This window comes from Dasypus novemcinctus, chromosome Y (assembly GCF_030445035.2).
Source record: "Dasypus novemcinctus isolate mDasNov1 chromosome Y, mDasNov1.1.hap2, whole genome shotgun sequence".
In the NCBI taxonomy this organism is placed as follows: domain Eukaryota; kingdom Metazoa; phylum Chordata; class Mammalia; order Cingulata; family Dasypodidae; genus Dasypus; species Dasypus novemcinctus.
In genome coordinates, this window is record NC_092216.1 from 4,924,726 (window position 1) to 4,946,309 (window position 21,584).

Genomic DNA, 21,584 nt, shown 5'->3' on the forward strand with positions numbered 1-21,584 from the left:
GAAAACATCCTGCTACTTTTCATGCTCTTATAATCGATTATAGCATTTGCCACAACAGACATAGTGAGACAGTCATCACTGGCACAGTGAGTATTGTCAAGAATATGCTCAATAATCCAACATAAAGCTCATGTAGAACAAATCAATTAGGGTGAAGTTCAATTTGATTTTTGTTTCCTTACAGATGCAGGAAAAAAATCTTTCCACGTTATTTATGCAACAAAGGACATCATGATAATATGTGGCCAAAGTCATCCCCAAGATGACTGAAATCTATGGTATATATCACATCTCAGCCCCAAAGGATTAAACTGTTTAAAGGAGTAAACTGATTTCAAGCCACAGCTTTATTCAGGTCAAGTCAAGATCTTTCTTTTATGACACATTTTAAAATAGATTCCAGAATTCACCTTAAACATTTCAAAATATCGAACCTTCAAACCCATTGAAAGATATGCTGTATTTTGTGCGTGTGTGTGTTATATGAGGTTAAAATTTTTCAAGAACAGGATTTGAGAAAGGAATATGGTATGCTAATAAGAATAAGTTGTCCCTGGTGGGTAGGTTTGTCAGGGGGTCATTGTTTTTGGTAAGCGATTGAACATATTCCAGTTTATTTGGCACCAGAAAAAGGCATAAAGCAGGTAGGGAGATAAAAGGTAGAAATGCCATAAGTATTGAATCCAGAATTGATGGAGATCTTGATAATTCCTGCACTTTTGGTGGCCAGAAGATGATGTGGGCAAACAAAAGTTCAGAGAGGTGGATTCCATTTTCATTGTAGACCTAATCCAGGCAATTCATGTTTGACACATTATTCTTGTTACATATTGAGACATTCTTGAATTCTAATCGAAGACCTGATTTGGACATTCATTCATGTCACTTTTATGTACTGAGAATTTCTTCAGGGTCCTAATAGACAACATTCTCCTTTTGCATGATTATTTTTAGGCAGAGAAATGTATATTGATGAGCTCACTGAGAAGGTCAAAGAGTTGACTATGAAAAAGGGGATTACGGAAGAAACTATTACCTTAGTAGTACAGGTAAAGCGACTATGCTTTTTTCTTGCCTGTATAATTTACCTAATATATAAATACACTATCAGGAAACCAATTAATTCTTTTAATTCCTTGTTCCAGAAATTAGTCTTTATACAATCTGTTACTTAAGATATCCTTGGAAATATTGCTGATGACTTGCTTTTTTTCCCCTGTTCCTATTGTTTTCCCAGACAGTTCTCCCAAGAACTTCGATTCTTAGGGGATTGGATACAGTTACTTCAAGGACCCCTACATTCTGTTTGTAAGTTAAACTCTGCTGCTGTTGGTACCACTATCTCAAGTAATTTAATTTAAAAAAATCATGACTGAATAGGTGCCATATTTTTAAAGTAACTTATTTGTTGTGCCAGTAACTTCATTGATAGTACTAGAGAAACTTTTTGAGACAAGAGGTAACTTTGTTTCCATTGGGACCTTCAAGGTCAAATTGGTTGAGGTGAGGAAGGCAGAAGCAGCTTTGGTGACAAAGCAATATCATGCAAATGGTTGTTGAGGGGGACGTGGCCAAAGTTGACTGAGTAGGGGAATGCTGGCAAAGGAGGTAAGGAGACAAAGGCTCAATTCACAGGATTATATAATTGTCCACGATTTGTCTTTGTTCATGCAGCACTAATCCCTGAGCAGTGAGATTAGGAGTAGGTGTCATTTGTATATACACTTTCATTTTATGTACTGCTGCATTACATGTGGCCATAAAACCACACCCACTTACACAAGTATTACATCTAATGAAATCACCCAAGGAAGGGAAAATGAGAGTGTGGTATTTAATTTAGTAGGGATATTCTCAGAAAATGGCATTGGTCTAGGCTAAAGCATGTTTTTTTTTCCTGTTAGAAAGCAATGGAGAGAAAAGGAAATAAGACCATAAACCACAGGGATCAAATTCATATATTGAGGCCACAAAAGAATTGGTGATTACATAAAATCAGTGTAACTTAGTCCTGGACCATTCATATCCATATACTTGGAAAAGTTCCAAAGGGACCATACAGTGTCATAGAGGTAGAACGTATTAAGTTACATGTGAAAATTTACTCATTGTATAATAGAACAACTTGTCCAATCCTTGAACACTTACTTTTTAGGTTCACTTCTAAATATTTTGTCCTGTTTTCACTAGCCTATAAAAGATAATGACATCAACAAAAATGCACTTATCTGAAGAATGAGAATCGATCAAAGGAAAGCAAGCCTTTATTGTTTATAGCATAGACTTTCTCTCTTGAGAAGCACACCCCATTCCCCATTCCATCTCCCCTACTCACTTCCTGATAGCATCACTAGATTTCTAAATATTTAAATACATTTCTTTAATTACATACAAGATATACATTTGTATCTGTGGGAAAAATCATCTGAATTTAAAAACACACATCTGTCCTTTCAATAAACCTCTCCAGAAGATTATGCCTCTCAGGGAGTCAGTTTTCCACCTGAGGCAATTTTGGTGATGATTAAATAGATTTTCCCAGCAGGTGCCCAGGTGAAAATGGAAAAAGGAGCTCATGCAAAAAGTGGGATATTTTTACTATATTGCTACGAGGGGAAATGGTCAGGGCTCTGGCAAAGAAACCCTAGGAAGCATTTTGCACATTATGGTGGATGGTATTATGTTCAATTCAGGGTGCTTTGCACAGGGACAGTGTATCAGAATGGAGGATAAACTCCTATTATACCTCCAGCCTCTGAAATTGGGAGGACAACTCCTGATGTCTTACTTTTGAGAAAAGAGGAAGCAACAAGGCTGTAGCTGAGGCACAGGATGAGATCTAGTCATGGGGTTGGCTGGGTATTGGGGGAGGTGTCAGGTGGTCAGCTCCCTTAGACGGATACAGCTCACAGACAGCATGCAAGGTCTAAAGGAAGTGGAATTTCCATTGTGCATCAGCAACAATAGACAGTAGATTACTAAGGAAGGATAATGGTCCACCTTTAAAATGGATAGACCATCCATCCTATACCATGATAAAATGTATTGACCACTTAGAGGTCTAACAATATGGACACAAACGTGTTCAAAGGGTTGGGCCAACCTTCTGCAATCCGGCCACTCTGGTGGGATATAAAAGTAAACCTAAGCACTGTTGAAGAGAATAAATAAGTGCTTTGGGCCCTGAGACATGTACAGCCTTCATATGGCCTACAGTGTGTAAAACCCAAGGAACATGAATGAGAAAAATTATTATGGCTATATATAGCAGTGAAGCAGATGTCAAGGGAAAGTTTTATGTTTCACCCTTCTTGTATAAAGATGAATACATATTGGGTTCTGAGATGAGAGTGTCTGCATACATGTCTGGCCAGTGTGTTAAGGTAAAGGGCAATATTAGTCCATATTATATTCATCAATTCTTCATCTTTAAGTTAACAAGAAAGATCAAATCATCCGGGAAAGAGCTGCTATATATTTCACCATTGAGTGCCAGGAGTGTGAAGGGTTGGTCTCAAGAATTGATTGCTGGGGTTGCTCTTGTGCACACCTCAGCAGAGTCCCAGAAAAAGACAAAGTAGATACAACCCCTGGTATTGGTTCTTCTGAGGGCTACAGGGACCCACAGGTTCCATGGTCATGGCAGATGGAGTTCAGTGCCATGTCAGTTGACCCTTCTTTGGAGTTTGTGTTTCTGTGTGATGGAGCTGGACTCAGATGTGATCTTTGTTCACAAGCCTCTCCTGTTACTTTTACCAGAACTAGTTGGTGCTGGGGTTTAATGTATACCCAGGGGACCTGAATCTCTGGACTGACCATGTGATAGCCAGGCCTTGAGCCTCAACAGACTTGCAACTCCTACACTCTGGTTTACTGGACTTACCCGACTCAGCTAACATGGAGGTGAAGAAGGTCAACCACCACACCAGGGAGGCAAGAGTGCCTACAACTGAAAGCAGGTGGATTGCATCCAGCATCCACGTGGAATCTAAGCCCCCTCTTGATATAGATATGGAGTGGACACAACCAAGCCAAGGTCCACAGGATGGAGGAATAGAGTATGGATTAGACTGGACTTACTGATATTCTATTCATGAACTTTTGTGATTAGTAATCGAAGAAAATGTGGCGTTGGTGTGGAGAAAGTGGCCATGGTGGCTGCTGGGGGTAGGGAGTGGAAGGAAGAGATGAGATGTGGGGGCGTTTTCGGGACTTGGAGTTGTCCTGGGTGGTGCTGCAGGGACAGTTACCGTACATTGTATGTCCTTCCATGGCCCACTGTGTGGACTGTGGGAGAGTGTGGGCTATGATGTGGACCATTGACCATGAGGTGCAGCAGTGCTCAGAGATGTATTCAGCAAGTGCAATGAATGATGATGGAGGAGGTTGTTGTTATGGGGGGAGGAGTGGGGTGAGGAGGTAGGGGGTATATGAGGACCCCATATTTTTTGAATGTAATATTAAAAAAAATAAATAAAGACAAAAAAAAATTGATTGCTGGTGACCTTGCTTTTTCCATCAAATATGGGACAAGTTAATATTCAGCAATAACTGGGGTAGATAATTCATATCTAAGTGATCTCTATATTTTGATAAAAGACTAAGTCCAGAGGCTGACTGATTAAAATATCACCAAGGAATGGAATGCTAATCATTTGGTAAATCAATTGACATGCTTAAATCAAGGCAAAGAGGAAATAGAAACCAGCCAAAGGAAAATACTAACCCAGGAGCATAAAACTGCAGGTGAATAGTGGAGAGAGACAATGATAACTTTGTTTCTGGGAACTGCCCTCTCTGACATTTGTAGGACATCATAACTAGTCCTTTCAGAATGTCTCCATGCCTAAAGTTTCCAGATGCTTCTGTTGGAATTGGAATGTCATGGAATATGTCAGGGCTTTTATTAAAAAAATATTTTCGTGTTCACATGGATGGATTTGAACAACACTGGATGGCAGGCATAAGCTTCTGGGAACCTCCAAGGAAAGTATTTCTAGTGAGAAAACTTGAGAAGTGGCCATGTTTGCTACTGATCTTTCAGGATTGGCCTTGGCTGCCTGCCACCTCAGAATGCGAGCTACGCTAAAATGTAGGACACAGGTATTCATTTGATACTTCTTATTCTATTTTGAAGTGGTAAATTCACTTTTTGAGGATTCTTAAGCCTTTCTCCCTTCCATTTCCTTTGTGTTTTATTGAATGTGACACAACTTTCCCTTTCTTATGTGTTAGGCGTGACCATTCATGGACTGGGGATTTCTCCCCACAAGTACTTCTGTAATCTACCTATATCTGGGCATACTCCACCATTCACAGCCATGTGCAATGGTCCAACTGACTGCATGCAATGACGCCTTCCATTTAATCCTTTATACAATGAGTCTGATTGTGTGACTGATGGGCATGATTTTTGGTTCCCAGTACTTTAGAGCTGTTCTGGCATTTTCATTCATCTGGAAATAAACTTATTTTAGAGCAGGGTTCTCTCAGTTTTCCCAGTTGAAAGAACACCCTTAGGCACAGCTCTTCATTCAATAACCAGTCCTGTGTGCTGGAGATTCAGGCGAAAACTAAAGCCTGTGTTTTTATGGAGTTTACTCTCTAGGGGATGGAGATTGTTTAAAAGGGAAATAAAATAGAGGGAAAGGAGAGAGGAGTTAGTACTTGTGGAAGTGACTGATTATGGGGAAGACAAGTAAAAACGAGACTAAGGTGCACCAAGTCTAGGGGTCCAGTTGGGAAAGAGTTAGGAGAACAAGCAAACCATGGAGGGAGCTGGAGGACACTGTAGCAAAGGAGGCTTTGACTTAGTGTGGAATGATCATGCTCACACATATAACCAGGACTTCTCAACTTGAGCCCTCTTGAAGTGTGAATCCTTGTGGGGTGTATATAGGGCTGTGTTGTGCATCGGATGTTTACCAGCACCTCTGGGTCTGTTCTCTATAGTAGAGCACCTTCTCCCCCCAAAGTTTGATAACCAGGTGGTAACAATGCACACACTACTCCCAGTTTTCAGAAACAAACATATCTCAAGACATTGCCAAATGTTCTCAGTTAGATAAAATTACCAACATCCTATTAGTTTATGAGCCCCTGTACCAAATCTGATAATTAAAAACTGCAGGATAAGAACATGAACATACAGACTTGTGACTCCTACCCTCTGGTTTATTAGACTTACCCTGGCCAGCTAACAGGGAGGTGAAGAAGGTCAACCACCACACCAGGGAGCCAAGAGTGCCTACAGCTGCAAGCAGAATTGCATCCATCATCCATGAGGAATCTAAGCCCCCTCCTCATGTAGAGAGGAACTGGACATAACCATCCCAGGGTCCACAGGATGGAAGAATAGAATATGGATTAGAGTGGACTTACTGGTGTTCTGCTGGGGAATTATTGTGATTAGTAATGGAAGAAATTGTAGTAGTGATGTGGAGAAAGTGGCCACGGTAGCTGCTGAAAGTAGGGAGAGGGAAGAAGAGATATGATGTGGGGGCATTTTCAGGACTTGGAGTTGTCCTGGGTGGTGCTGCAGGGACAGATGCTGGAGATTGTGTGTCCTGCCATGGCCCACTGGGTGGACTGGGGGAGAGTGTAGACTACAATGTAGACCACAGTCCATGTGGTGCAGCAGTGCTCCAAAATGTATTCCCCAGGTGCAGTGAATGTGCCACAATGATGGAAGAAGTTGTTGATGTGAGAGGAGTGGGATGAGGGGGGGTGGGGGCTATATGAGGACCTCATATCTTTTAATATAACATTTAAAAGAAAATAAAGAAGAAAAATTAATTAATTTTTAAAAATCTTCATGACTAACAAGCACCATACATGACTCATAAGACATGCCAAATTTGGAAAGACTGCTCTAAACTTACACTACTGAAAAATGTGCTCTTATAACCAGCAGCAAAGGTATTGCTAAAAATTGGATGGTATCGACTCCCCTTTCCTGCTTGCTTAGAGAATGAATTGAGTCAATGGCTATATAGTAGCTCAAAATTAGTTTTTTAAAATAACTTTGTTAGAAAGCTAGAATAATGGAAATGAATCACTTTCTTTTCCTCCAGTAAGGATTAGGTCCTTTCTCCAGAATGGTTTTCTCACACAAAAGGATGGTAAAGGCTTCTTGAGGGAAGAAGATGATAAATGTCATGTCCTCTAGATAGCGGAGGCTTGGAGAAATAGACAGCTTGCCTGGATACACTGAGGACATCTACAAATGGAATCTTGGTTGGTACCATATGGAGATTTCAAGAAGATGAAAGGAAAGAGCATGTCTCACACAATATATTTAGCCATAAATAATGCAAGAATGTGAAAAAAAAGAGAGAAAATCAATGAGATTTAGTTGTAGATCCATAGGTAACCAAAACTATAGTGATGGGTTTAGGAGTGATCCCATATTAGGAATATATTCTTGTTGAAAATGTTTAGTTAGATTTAAGTATTGACCATTTTGATGGGATGTCTTGAAAACTGTGATTCATGGATTAGGTGCCACGTGTTAAGGTTGGTAAATAAGGCAGTAAGAGTTTTAGAATATTAGTTTGAATGTACCCCCACAATTAAATAATGCAGGGCTCTTTAACTCATGTCTTATACTCCACACTCCTCTTCTGACCTCAAGATATTAGAGAAAATCCATATTACTGCCCTTGAAATATCTCTGATGTAATGTGCTCTCTAAATGACAGTAAAGGTCAGTATCTGGCCAGGGTAAGCTTCTCTTGAAACTAATCTCATTAGTCAAATAGTCATGGAAAGCCCATCACCGCCAACCAGGATGTTATGGGAAGAGTTAAGAATAACCCAAGGCTTTTGATCGACAACTAGTACATTTCATGCCAACAGACAAATATATAAAATGAGACACAAATTCAGGTTCTCTCCAGCAAGTAGCTCACTCTCTGCCACTCTAGTAGAGGAATTGACAACCATCAACCAAATCAACAAAATGAAAATTCTGCTGCTTTCTCTTGTTCTTGGTCTGGTTTGTGCTGAAGAACAGCAAACGGTACGAGGGGCAGACTGTGCCGGGGGGAATTTGTTCTACCCAAGCGGCGAGTGTGTCAGTCTTCCATTGCGTATGGTTGTATCCAAAGTTGCCTGAATCTTTCTATCTACAGACTGATTTTTTAAAAATCTTGTAACTTCCAGCTCTAAGTCTCCATCTTAATTGTCTATAAATGAAGAACCCAAATAATCAGAATGTTGGCTTTGCGTTCCCAAGACATTTGATGAGACTGCTTTAGCTCTTTCAAGAAACTCATAATTTCATATTTCATATTTTAATTTATATCATTATTTCATTATAGGTAATTTTATTAGACAGTGATTAGAGCCCTGGTTTGTTCAGTTATGGTAGGATTTCTTTCTTCTGACATGAATTAGAAGTAATGTTTAGTATAGGTGTGGATTGAGAATAGATATTGATCAACCTTTCTTATGAAAATGGTTTCTTTTTAGTTTTCAGGAACATGGAACACCATTTACTTAGCAGCTGATAACATAGACAAGATAGAAGAAGATGGCCCACTTCGGGGTTATGTCCGGTCGGTGGTGCAGGATAGCACTGGTGAAACAATGTCCTTCGATTTTTATGTCAAGTAAGAAAAATTTACAAATATTAAAGCAATAATAATGTTGACATATCCCAGAGGGTTTGGCCTCAAATTTGCATGGATGTCAGAATTAGGTTCAAGGTTTATCATCTCTTAAATTTAATCTTAGAAGGTATAGTAGTCAGGATTTTCATGGGAAACAGAATCAATAAGACATATCTGTCAATAGTATGCAATTTTATATGAGTCTCTCACATGACCGTGGGATGCACAAGTCCAGGTTCTGCAGGCAGGCTGCAACCAGGAGCTCTGATGAAAATCCAGTGAAGGTTCTTGATGAGTTCTGGGAGATGCTGGCTGTCCAAAGACGAGCTGGGAAGTTCTCACTCAATGCTGGAATCACTTCCCCTTTTAAGACATTCAACTGATTGAATAAAGTGTCACTCACTGCTGATGGCAATCTCCCTGATTGATGTAATTGTAATCAGCTATCTATGATTTACCACTGCAGTCAAGTCAATGGTGACTAAAGTCCATAAATGCCCTTGTATTACAGTTAGCCCAGGGCTTGCTGGACCAAACAACTGCACACAATTACTTGGCCAATTTGACACAGTAGCCTAACCATCACAGAAGGATGTTCTTCATTTGGTTGGGTATCATCAATATTAAACGAACCACCTGGGGTTCGCCATGAGGTGATTTCTTGAGGGCAAGGGGGATAGTAGCCTACTTGGGACAGTATCCTTAAAAATGGAGTGATGGAGTCAGTAAGGAAAACTGCTCTCTTGAAAGCCTGAAATGTTGGCCAGTGATAGTCATCTACCATGTATCAATGTGGTTGATGCATCAGAGTTTTTACATGTATTGGGCATAAATTGCATAAAGTTTACTCTAACATGCATTTCAACCTGAAGTGCTGTCCCCCAAAGAATGTCTATCCGAATCTTTATCCAACGCCTATGTCCATTTCTCTATCTCTGATATATTTGAATATTTTTCCTTAATAAGTGTTAAATGAATTGAAAGAATTGCCAACTTAGCTCAGAAAGAGTGAACCCTTTAGAGTCTAGGGAAACACCAGTATGTAAGTTAAAGGAGAAGGAATGGTCTGGGGGACAGAGAAAAAGAGAGGGCAATTGCTTACATCAAAGGAATAGAGCAGTCACTCTCAAGCAGAAGTGTTTCTACTTCTACTCCTACAGGGGGTACATCTCTGTCTTCTCAGCATAGGAGAATGGTCATTACTGGCAACTAGTGGGTAGAGACCAAAGATGCCCAACATCCTTGGAAGCACAAAACAGTTCCTACAAAAGATAATTGTCAGCCCAGAACGTCGATAAGTGCTGAGGTGGAGAAACCCTGGAGTAAGTTGTCCCAGCACCTTCTGGAGAGAACAAATGAGCATGAGACTGAAAATCTATTTTTACCAATTAACATTTCTTAACCTAGATACTCCCTCAGGCCAAACAAAAGTTTTGATGGGTGAATAAGTAATCAGGAATATTTTGTTCGTTTGTCTCTAGGGATGATGGTGTATGCCAGAAGCACACAGCAGAGGGAAGGAGAATAGGAGAAAATCAGTACGGGCTTCAGTGTAAGTAGGTAATATTTTCTTATGAGTGAAAGTCTCAGACTATGGTGGGTGTTCAAATTCATCATCTTAGCTCAGTCCAGGATTTCCATGTCTGGATTTTAGTGTAATACCTACCCTAATTCCAAATCCAATCTGAAAAGTCACTTAATTCTCCAAAAATTCATTTTGTCAGACAAAGTCAGGATAAATGTTAGGTAACAAGGTCCATCTGTGAAATCCTGTTATTAAGTGTATCTAAGAACACGATCAAGTACACTTTTTTCATATGATCCTCATACATGAGGAAGTATTTAAAGCTACTTAAAATTATACCAATTATTTCACCATTGTTTCTTCTCTTATTCAATATTACTTTTGTCTTTAGCCAAATAAACCATCAAAATGATTAAGCTGTTTAAGAACTATGATCTGTTTAAATTCCAAAAAATTAAGTGTAGGCATAACTAAAATAGCAGGAAAAATGCCAAACCCTGTCATAATTTGAGCTTTGTTTTAAAGCAGCGAGAGAATTAGTTCAAATTTCTCTCCATAACAGTTCACAAAAGCTATAAATAATATTCAAACACAAGTACCATAAAATTAAGTAATCAGATCTCTAAATGTTTGAAATTTTATGGAAAAAGTCTAATTTTAGGTCATGATTTTGACTGACGATCTTTTGCATAAAGCTGCAGGACCAACTTGAAATACAAGTACATACAATGCATATGCAAGATTTTGCCAGTACCTCAATGGGAAGCTCATTTTTTCAATCACCAATTGTATTCTTCTGTTCTACTTTCATTGTTTTAATATTTGTTGTGCTGATCATCACTGTTGTCTGTCATCTTTCCTTCCATGCAAACTAGGTCTTCCTGTTTCTTTACTGGTATTTTCAGGTATTTTTGTAAAAAGTGACGAGAAATGGATTTTATTGGGCTTAGTTTTGGCCCCATGCAATAAAAGAAATTCCCCCTAGGCAAAGTGGTTTGGGAAAAATACAGGATATCTCTCGCAATCCAGGTCCAATTGTAACCATGATAAGAATACCAACCTGGGCATATATAACTTCTGATCATAACCTAAGTGCATCCGTTTGGAAAAACTTTCTTCTTACCTACTACATGGTAATATCAATATTGACACATTTGATTATTCCTAGTCCTTTAATTCATCTATGCCCTCCATATTGTAGCTTAAATAACTCCAAATTCACAGTGACAAATAATTTATTTGTATATTTTAAAAGAATGGCTGTGCTTGACAATTGGCTCGCAAAATTCCGGAAAAGTTGAAAATGGCATCTTGTGAGTTGGTGGGAAATGTCTCCAGGTCTCCCACTGCAGGATTCACATGGTTTATAGAGCGTTGCTCTCATTAGCCATCGTATATTGTGATCATATTTAGGAAATTGTGAAAGAAGGAGAATTTTACTGGTTGAGAAAGTTGGCAATAGGTAGAACAATTTTCTACAACATTAGCGGTCATAATTGATCCCCACATGTTTGAAGAATGGAAATGAGACACAGATCATTGGGAAAGAAAGGATACATAATGTTATGCTTAAAAATACATGTAAAATGAAAAAATAAACAAGATATTGTGAGGTTAAAATATTTTTTGTCTTTCATAGTCAGGGGAGAAAATATCGTCGAATTAGTCTTTGCAGAAAGTGATGCCATGATGTTTTATGTCGTCAATGTGGATGAGAATGGTCAAACCACACATTTGACTGAAATCATAGGTATGTATTCTAACTTATTCTTGGCAGAATAAACTGCATTAACATTATTTATATTTTCCAAAGAAGAAGAGATTTATGGATGGGCGATATGTTTATTAATAACTTTATAGTGGAGAAATATTCAGACATGAGACTTTTGCCTTGGTTGATTCACTCAGGGATGGTGACTGTTGTTTATTGGAGAAGAAAAAATATATCTGCTATAGGGTCCTCTCAGAAGGATTTTCTACCACTCCATGCACTTGTCCTGGATATCCAGCAGTATTTCAGGAGGATCCATGAGGTCTTTGCCAAATAACACATACTGGTATAGATGGGTTATATCACCTAAGTGAAATGAGATTTAAAACTCAAATTTAGTACACCTCAGGTTTCCAGTCCTGAATTTGTTCATTTCAACCCAAAATCTTTCATCACATTAATTAAAATAGTGTGTAAGACTGATTGTGTTATGGGGGAAAAAAAAAACCCACAAAGCACTAAATTAAATTTAATCCCTCCAATCCAGTGTTCTTACCAAATCAACAATTTCTCTCTCTGAATAAGTCCACAAGGGCATTATTAGATGCCTTTGAAGTTTTCCTGTATTAGATCCAAATTTGACATAGACAGAGAACGAACTTTTTCTTTGACAAAGGTGAATAATGCTTTTGTTCTTATCATACGTGACAGTGCAAGGTTCAAATCCTCTTTTCCCATTATTGGTGTAGGGTTTGACAAAAACAGGGAATAGATCCTACAAAAGTAGGCAGAGACCAAAGTAACAGTCACCACTTTGAGAATCCTGAAAACCTCAGGGTTACTGTCTCCAAACCTCCATGTATGATATGGGAAGCTCAAGGTTGTAGGACAGCCAGTTCTAATTTCCTTGGTAGCCCTAAGAAGAGGAAAGGATGACACATTAAATGTTTGGACTCTGCAAATTTTATCCATGAAGATCTGATTTCCACACTGTGTCATCCTACTAGAAAATGTAGAAGAATTTGAAGATACTAATCAGCATCTCTTCTGCTTGTCACCTATAATTATTTAGCTAAAGGCAATGATGTCAGTCCTGAGGAATCTCAGAAGTTTGAAGAAGAGACTATTAAGAAGGGTATACCAAAAGAAAATATCTTGAAAGTCAGCAATACAGGTAACTTCACTATAATTTTCCTAGAATATAAAACTTATGTGTTATTAAATTATACTATGAGTCTTGGTTCAGATTTCCTGTTCAAAGAATAAGCCATCTCGCAGAGTTACAATCTACAGTATAGGTTTCCAGGGAATGAGTGTGGATAGGGAATGAGAAGTTAAAGCTTAACATGTACTGACTTCCTATTGCAACAATGTTCATATTTTGGGAATGGATGGTCATGGTGGTAGCACAACATTGTGAATGTAATTAACAGCACTGCAACATATATCTGAACGTGGTTAAAAGGAAATGTGAGGTTGTATGTATGGTAACGGAATAAACATTTTAAGATTCATGGAAATGCCCAACACGAACAGTGAACCCTAAGTTAAACTATGGACCATAGTTAAAACTATAGACATAAAAGTGTGCTTTCATTGAGTGTAACAAATGTTCCACACCAATGAAGACTGTTCATAATAGGATGGTATAGGGGATTCCTATAGTTTATCCGTAATTGTTCTATAAATCCACAGCTTCTCCTTTTGTAAAAAATTAAGCAAAAAGAAAGATCTTAAGGAAATCTATTAGACAAATCCATATTATGGGACACTCTACAAAAGACCTGCCCATCACTGCTCAAAACCATCAAGGTATGTGAAACAAGGAAAGTCTAATGAATCACGACAGTCTGGAAGAGACGCAGGGGACATGACAACATGGTGTCCCAGAAGAGATCAGAATAAGGACAATCAACAAAAGCTAAGGAAACCTGATGAAGTATTGTCTTTACAATTGTTCATTACTGGTGACAAATGAATTCACACTAACAGAGGTTTAAAATAGGGGAAATTGGGTAAAGGATATATGCGAACTCTCTGTACTATTTTTGTGATTTTTCTGTTAATCACAAAACTATTCTAAAATAAAAACTCATTTAAAATAAAAGCAAAATAAAAAAGAATGGACAGTGAGCAATTTGAGGGAGAAATCAGGGGAGTAAATTCCATTTACAATAGTGGCTAAAGGAATTAAGTACTTAGGAATAACCATAACCAAAGATGGAAAGCACTTTTTATTCAGAAAATGACAATGCATTGCTAAAAGTAATCAAAGAAGATCTAAATAAATGGAAGATCATTCTGTGTTCATGGATTGGAAGACTAAATATCATTCAGATTGTCAATTCTGCCCAAATTGGTAAACAGATTCAATACAATTCTCATAAAAATTCCAAAAGCCCTTTTTAAGGAAATGAAAAGTATAATTATCAAATTTCTTTGGAAGGGTAAGGGGCCCCAAATAGCCAGAAACATCTCAAAAAGGAAATTGGAGGACTCTCACTTCCAGAATTTAAATCATATTACCTAGTTATAGTGGTAAAAACAGCATGGTACTGGCATATAGATAGACATATTGATCAATGAAACCAAACTGGTGGTTCAGAAACAAAACCTCACATCTATGGTCAAGTAATACTTGACAAGGCTATCAAGCCCACCAGTTGAGGCAGAACAGTCTATTCAACAAATGGTGCTGGGAGAACTGGATATCCATATCCAAAAGAAAGAAAGAAGACTCCTAGCGCATACCTTATACAAAAATTAACTCAAAATGGATCAAAGACCTAAGTATAAAAGATAGAACCATAAAACTCCTAGAAGAAACTGTAGGAAGACATTTTCAAGACCTGGTGGTAGGTCACAGATTCTTAAATTTTATACTGAAAGCACATGCAATGACAAAGAAAAAAAAAAAAGGATAAATGGGACCTCCTCAAACTTAAACACTTTTGTAATTCAAAGGACTTTGTCAAAAAGGTAAAAAGGCAACCTACTCAATTGGAAAAACCTTTTGGAAGCCACATATACGATCGCAGTTTGAGTGCCATGCTATTTGAAGAGATCCTACAACCCAAACATGAAAGAGAAAGCAGTGCAATTTAAAAATGGACTGAAGACTTAAATAGACATTTCTCCAAAGAGGAAATATAAATGGTGAAAATGCATTTGAAATATGTCCAATATCACTAGGTATTAGGGAAATGAACATCAAAACTACAGTGAGATATCATCTCACACCTCAGAAAATGGCCATTATTTTTTTAAAAAACAGAAAACAGTAAGTGGTAGAGAGGATGTGAGAAATAGGAACAATCCTTCACTCTTGGTGGGAATGTAAAATGATGTAACCTGTGTGGAAAACAGTTCATCAGTTCCTCAAGCTAAATATAGAACAGGTGTATCATCTGGCAATCCCTCTATTAGGAATGTTTCCGGGAGAACGGAAAACAGTGACATGAACAGACATTTGCACATCGACATTCAGAGCAGCATTATTCACAATTGCCAAAATATTGAAACACAAGTGCCCATCAACCAAAGGACAAACAAAATTTTCTATGTATATATGATGGAATATTATGATGCTGTAAGAAGAAATGAAATTTGGGCACACATGATAACATGGATGAACCTTGAAGACATTATTTTGAGTGAAATAAACCAGACACAGAAGGGCAAATTTTACATGACCTCACTAATATGAACTAAATATAGAGCATAAACACAGAGTTAAACCTGGAGTATAAGTTATTAGGAGATAGAACGAGGGCTGAGAAGGGGTACTGATGCTTAATGTATGTATAAGTCTTAAGTAAATTGTGAAAGTGTGAAAATTGATAGAGTTGATGGTAACACATTATAGTGAGTAGAACTAATGTAGCTGGTTTATAAATGGGATTGTGGCTGAAAGGATAGTCTAGAGATGTAAATGTCAATTGAAAGAAAACTAGAGAAAAATCTAGGGACTGAATAACATAGTAAATCCAGAAGTGGATGAGGATTGTGGCTAATAGTACAAATACAAGAATGGCTTTCTATGAACTAGAACAAATGTATATCACAATTATAAAGGGCAAGAATATGGAGATGCATGGGAAAAATACAATTAATGTAAATCTGGGCTACAGTTAACAGCCATATTTTAATATTCTTGCATCAAAGTTAAAGAAGCTACTGTGTTAATAATGGGGGATAGGCTCAAAAATATACCAAATGCATTCTGTAGACCATAGTTAGTGATTACAGTCTGAGGTTCTTTCATAATCTGTAAAAAATTTTCCACAACAATGTAAGGTGTTGGTGGAGGAGTGTTGTGTAGGAATTCTGCACATTATTTATGATTGTTTTGTAAGCTCGTGACTTCTCTAATAATAATAATCTTTTAAAATGGACAAGTAATTATGGACCATAAAAATTCCTTTTCCAAAATCATCTTTTTAAAAATATTTTATTTAAAAAATCCATACAAATGTTGAGAAATTTTGATCAATTTTTCTTGTTCATTCTCTTTCACAGATACCTGCCCAAAAGACACTGTTTAGGTAAGTAAATTTATACTACCTATGACTCCTAATTTTTTCAGACTGTTAAGACTTCCTTTTCCTCAGTGTTATTCATTTATAAGAATTGAATAACAATACTATGTCACTTGAACGGTGACAAGCTTATGGTTTCCACATGCATTTGGTTTTAAAATATGAAAAAAGTAACATTAATCCAAATTGAACTGAGGGATTTTCTCTGTATCAGGAACCAGTGCACTATGAGAGATGATTAATCCTGGTGAGATGCAGTGGGGATAATTTACCTCAATCTCACAATATCATTAATAACATTAAACAAGATTTATAGAAGAGGCATGTCATGTGGACATGTACAGGAGATAATTCATACATTCTGGAGCCATGAGAAAGCAACCTCGTAACTTCAGATTAGTGTCCTAATATTGGGTTCCCTGTAGACCTCACACAGGCGTATACATAGATGGAGTTCTCTGAGATGAGTTTCGCTTGAGAAATTTCCCCTTTGTTCAGAACAATTGCCTTTATCTTGCTTTGACTCTCTCACTCCATCACATCGTTAACATCAGTGAAACTATATTTTTAATTATTTTACATGATTAAAGAAGATAATTGTATGAAGAATGAAAACTACTCCATCTTCTCCATGGCATCAAGCTCATCAATAAGAAGATAATGTGTGCTTTCGAATCATATTCTCTTCCATCCTAGCAAGTCATGATGATTACCTCAAGACTTTTCTTGTAGTCAACTTCTAGGCTGTTTCGTGACCTGATTTCTAAATGATTAAATAAACTGAATAAGTCTATATACACAAATATGTCTATGAAGCACAGTGGCTTCTTTGTAATGCAAAAAAAACATCTATTTACTGCCATTCATAAAAGGATGTCTATAATGGAAGAACAAACTGTTCCTTTTAGGAATATTGAATTGTTGGGAGGGTCGTGGTGAGAGAAGAAAATTAGGTAAAGGGTCATGGAAGGTATTGATACCATATGGTATAAGCATGCCCTTCAATGTCATTTATGGGATGAGGAAGGATGGCCAGACCATATTCAGAAGGTACTTCTGTTTTCCTAAGGACATCAGGAAACATATTAATCATTTCATCATTGAATGGTATTGATGTGCTGTGTGAGGGTAAGGAACGGGACTCTCCAGCAGAGGATGTAATAGCTCCCAAGTCTTAACTTTGAGGAAGGTGTTACTCTTGTCAGCCCAATACCTCTCAGGTTCTTAAAGCTTCTTCTTTGGGTGGGGACCTCCTCTTTCGTAATATTACTATCATCAGATATCAAGATTGAGGGGTTAAGAGGTTGTTTTTTTTTACACACACCAGCATAAATTCCAAAGGTCATACCTATGTTTTGTGATTCAGAGAGGTGGGCAGTATCCATGAATAACTACCTATGCTGAGCCAAGTATTTATCACACACTTTCTCATGAGACCCCACTAATAGCTGTGTGAAAGGAGCAGCTTCACTTTGCAATACATAAAGTTTGAGACTTCAGCAAGTTCTCTCCTCCAACCAACAAATCTGGCAAAATGCTCAAAGACCATCATTTCTAAACTCTGTCAAGTTACAGATAGCATACAATAATTTGAAAGTTTTTCACCCCAAACCAGTTACTGGACATTGTTGAGAAGAAAGGGTCTGTTGTGTTTTACTTGCAGCTGCTGTCATCCCACCCAGCTCTATGGCTGGTAAACGTGAAGTGACCAGCATCTTGCTGTCCTTGAAGAGAGCTACTCTTAAATGTAGTGTTGCAGACATGCCCTGTTCCCAGAAGCCTTAGAGAAAAGAGCAGCAATTGAGGGCCAGCAAATGGAAGGGAAGGGGAATATCGCAGCTCCTAAGACTACCTTAGAGTTGGAGCAAGAAAGAAACTAGGCAACAATGGAGAAGGAGGTATAGAAGATGAGACCTTCATAGGAATGTTTGAATCTTCTGATTTATTCCTCAAATGGAAATCTATGCTTACATTACAGGTTGCAGGTATATCACAAGAATGTCACAAGGCTCTAGTTACAAAATCATCCCTGGCTGAGTATAAAATGCCTGAACTTTGATAGTGTGTCTCAAGGCACCGTGACTGCCATTTGGACAAGGCATCTGTACATTGTTGACGCCAAGTATTTAAGGAACAGTGAGAAATCATTGCAAGAATGCAGTGATGGCCCCTCAGAAAACTGTAATGAAGAAGAAAAAGGAAATAATAATTATAAACACCCATGCAGCAGAGACTACATACGATGTTGGGTGATAAGTTTCTAAAGAGAGTATAGACTAAACAATACCTACTGGCTGGTCACTAAACAAAAATTAGATATAACAGAATTCAGCCACAACAACCAACCCAGTGAGAATCAGAATCTAGATTAGTTAAACTATATGGACTAAATTGCCCTCTTTTCCATGCGGGAGAAAAAAAAAAAAAGTGGTATCCAGTGTGCCCATGACCAAGAAGAAAATAAAGCAGACTCGAGAACAGCTAGATGTCTACATGTCACATGGGACATGTAAATTTGATCCAAATCACTCAGGAGACCATGTTCCAGAACTTTGTTTGGGGAAACAAGGAAAGAGGCACCTATTTCCCCAAGGCATGACACATGGCTGCCGTCAGATGTTTATTGTTCATCTTTCAAAATGATTTCTTAAAATTGACAAGATGATCTCAAACAGCAGTGTCCACAGAAAGGTGGTATAAAAAGGGGTGAAAGTTCAGAATTTCCCAAAAAGTTGACCCTGCTTTTAGTGCCTTCAAAAGAGAGACTGACAAGCACAAAGGATATGAAGATTCTTCTATTGTCCCTTGTATTTGCTCTGGTTTGTCCTGATCAAAAATGTGCATCTGCACAAGGACTCTCAAAAGTACGAGGAGGAAGTTGGCTGATGAGGAAGGGTGTGTGTGTCCTTTTTGTGCCTTTTTAAGTGCATCTTTGCAGGGCACCTCATCTCTCCAGATACCTTCCAAATTAGCTGTCCCTCATTCAGCCAAGTTTCATCGATTTCCTACTACTCTGATTTATACTTATATACCTTACCTGATTTATGCCTATCCACTACTAGATTAGCCAAGAATCAAACTTAGAGTTTGAGTTTCTCATGACATTCGATAACTGAGCTTAAGCTGTATCAGGAGTATCTCAATTTTTTGTTACTATTGATTTGGGTTTGCTATTTATCTTATAAAGCTCTGGTTTGTTAACTAATACTATATGCTTTTAATGCAAAGATAAAGGGGAAAGGTAAATCATGACAGATTACCTTAGGAAAATAAAAGAAGTTAGATTAAGATGTCGACTTAGAACTCTGTACAGGTTTCAGAGAACAAAACTATGCTATTCATTGCAGCTAGTAACAAAGAAAATAGAAGCAAAATTGGTCCATTCAAGACTTATGTCTGTGATATTGACTTTATTTTTTATAAAGATTGATTTATTTATTTCTCTCCCCTTCCCCCCTCCCCCCCATTGTCTGTTCTCTGTGTCTATTTGCTGCGTGTTCTTCGTCTGCTTCTGTTGTTGTCAGCGGCACGGGAATCTGTGTTTCTATTTGTTGCATCATCTTGTGTCAGCTCTCTGTGTGTGCGGCGCCATTCCTGGGCAGGCTGCACTTTATTTCGCACTGGGCAGCTCTCCTTACGGGGCGCACTCCTTGCACGTGGGGCTCCCCTACGCGGGGGACACCCCTGCATGGCAGGGCACTCCTTGTGAACATCAGCACTGCGCATGGGCCAGCTCCACATGGGTCGAGGAGACCCGGGGTTTGAACCGCGGACCTCCCATGTGGTAGACGGATGCGCTTACCACTGGGCCAAGTCCGCCGCCAGATATTGACTTTATTGACACAGATGACACACTGGTCTTCAGACATTGCGTCATGTAATAAAGATTGCATAGGAAAAACACCATGGAAAGGTTTCTGTCTTGAGAGGGTCTGAATCCATGCTTCAGGAAAATATAGCTATTATGCTGAAGAGCACAAACCATAAGCTTCTGTGAGGTTGCTTTCTGGGAGTCTGTCTATACTATATACCACCAAGCGAATGCCATGCTCATTGGCTTAGCATACAAGGAGAAACAGGAGCTGCATTTGATTCATTTCATCAAAGATTTGAGGGATAGGCAGGAAGGAATTTCAGTGACCTGAAATTGTGATACTCTTCACTACGGGTATGCCATGAGTTGAGCCATAGGCAGACCTTCTCTTTATTTCCTAGTGGTATAAGCACTCATATAATGTCAAAGGAGGAATATCCTAATTATATGGAAATTGAGTTTATTTATATCAGTTAACATGAAGCTGCTTGTTTTCCAGAGTTAATGGTAAATGCATAGAAAAAGCTTCACTTGGAAGAATAACAACAGGAAATTGTGATGAAGTTGATTGTTAAGTACAACTGGTTTACTGGTAAAGATATATTCAGAAAAGATTTCCTAGTCAAATTCATAGAAGATTACCATATATGTGACTTTCAATTCATCTTACAATTAGAAGAGTAACCACTTAATTTTCCAAGCACATATTTTTGTCATAGAAAATGGGATAAATCATACATTTTCTCAGACATATACAACTTTGAATGCAGTTCAATAAGTCAAAAGAATGTGTACTGAGAATTTTTATGTCCTAAGTGTATTGGAAAGGGCTGTAAGATAATTAAAATGACATTAAGACCTAAAGAGTAATATGAATCTTGAGTACAAATATCAAGGTCAATTTTCTGTAACCAAGCACACTTAAATCACCTTAAACTTCTTAATAAACCTGTTTCTCTAATTGTCACATGTCATCCTGGCCTCTCCTAACAAGCAAATTGACTTTACACTTATGACTTTATTAGTGACAGGGTTCAATTTGTTATATAAAAGTCCTGGGTCTTGTGTAACAGAAAGTCAATAATTATTGTCATTTTCCAGAGTGCAGTCTGGTCAAGGGAAGGCAAATAATATATGTACACGGCCCTTCAGCAATTTAATGAATAGTGAGTTGACTTCATTGCTAATGTCCGTTGAGTTTCATTGCTGTTATAAGGGGAAGAAAAACAGACAAAATGAACGCTTGTGTTTATAATATCATAACGGAATCCTGATTAAAATAGTTGGCATCATTAGAGTACATGCTATTGAGACATTTTATTAAGACTACAAATTCAAATGTGGACTTGTATTTGAAAGTGGCCACAGGTAAAAGTCCTGCTTT

General features: G+C 38.0%; 1 protein-coding gene across 2 annotated transcripts; it reads left to right on the forward strand.

The window, feature by feature from the left end:
• The first annotated feature begins 7,907 nt into the window (after positions 1-7,907).
• Positions 7,908-17,170, forward strand: LOC139438318 (lipocalin Cav p 2.0101-like). Of its 2 annotated transcripts, none has more exons than XM_071213420.1 (7): positions 7,908-8,020; positions 8,473-8,612; positions 10,094-10,164; positions 11,777-11,887; positions 12,921-13,022; positions 16,367-16,392; positions 16,980-17,170. In XM_071213420.1, the coding sequence occupies exons 1-6, from the start codon at positions 7,961-7,963 to the stop codon at positions 16,390-16,392; spliced, it is 510 nt and encodes a 169-aa protein (XP_071069521.1). In that variant the 5' UTR covers positions 7,908-7,960; the 3' UTR covers positions 16,980-17,170. The 2 variants fall into 2 exon arrangements, with proteins under 2 accessions (XP_071069521.1, XP_071069520.1); XM_071213419.1 differs by having other exon boundaries at positions 16,977-17,168.
• Positions 17,171-21,584: the final 4,414 nt, after the last annotated feature.

Coding starts and splice junctions, on each gene's coding strand:
- LOC139438318 (XM_071213420.1), top strand. CDS start 7,961: ATGAAAATTCTGCTGCTTTCTCTTGTTCTTGGTCTGGTTTGTGCTGAA. Junction 8,021..8,472: donor GTGCTGAAGAACAGCAAACG/GTACGAGGGGCA, acceptor GTTTCTTTTTAG/TTTTCAGGAACATGGAACAC. Junction 10,165..11,776: donor AAATCAGTACGGGCTTCAGT/GTAAGTAGGTAA, acceptor TGTCTTTCATAG/TCAGGGGAGAAAATATCGTC.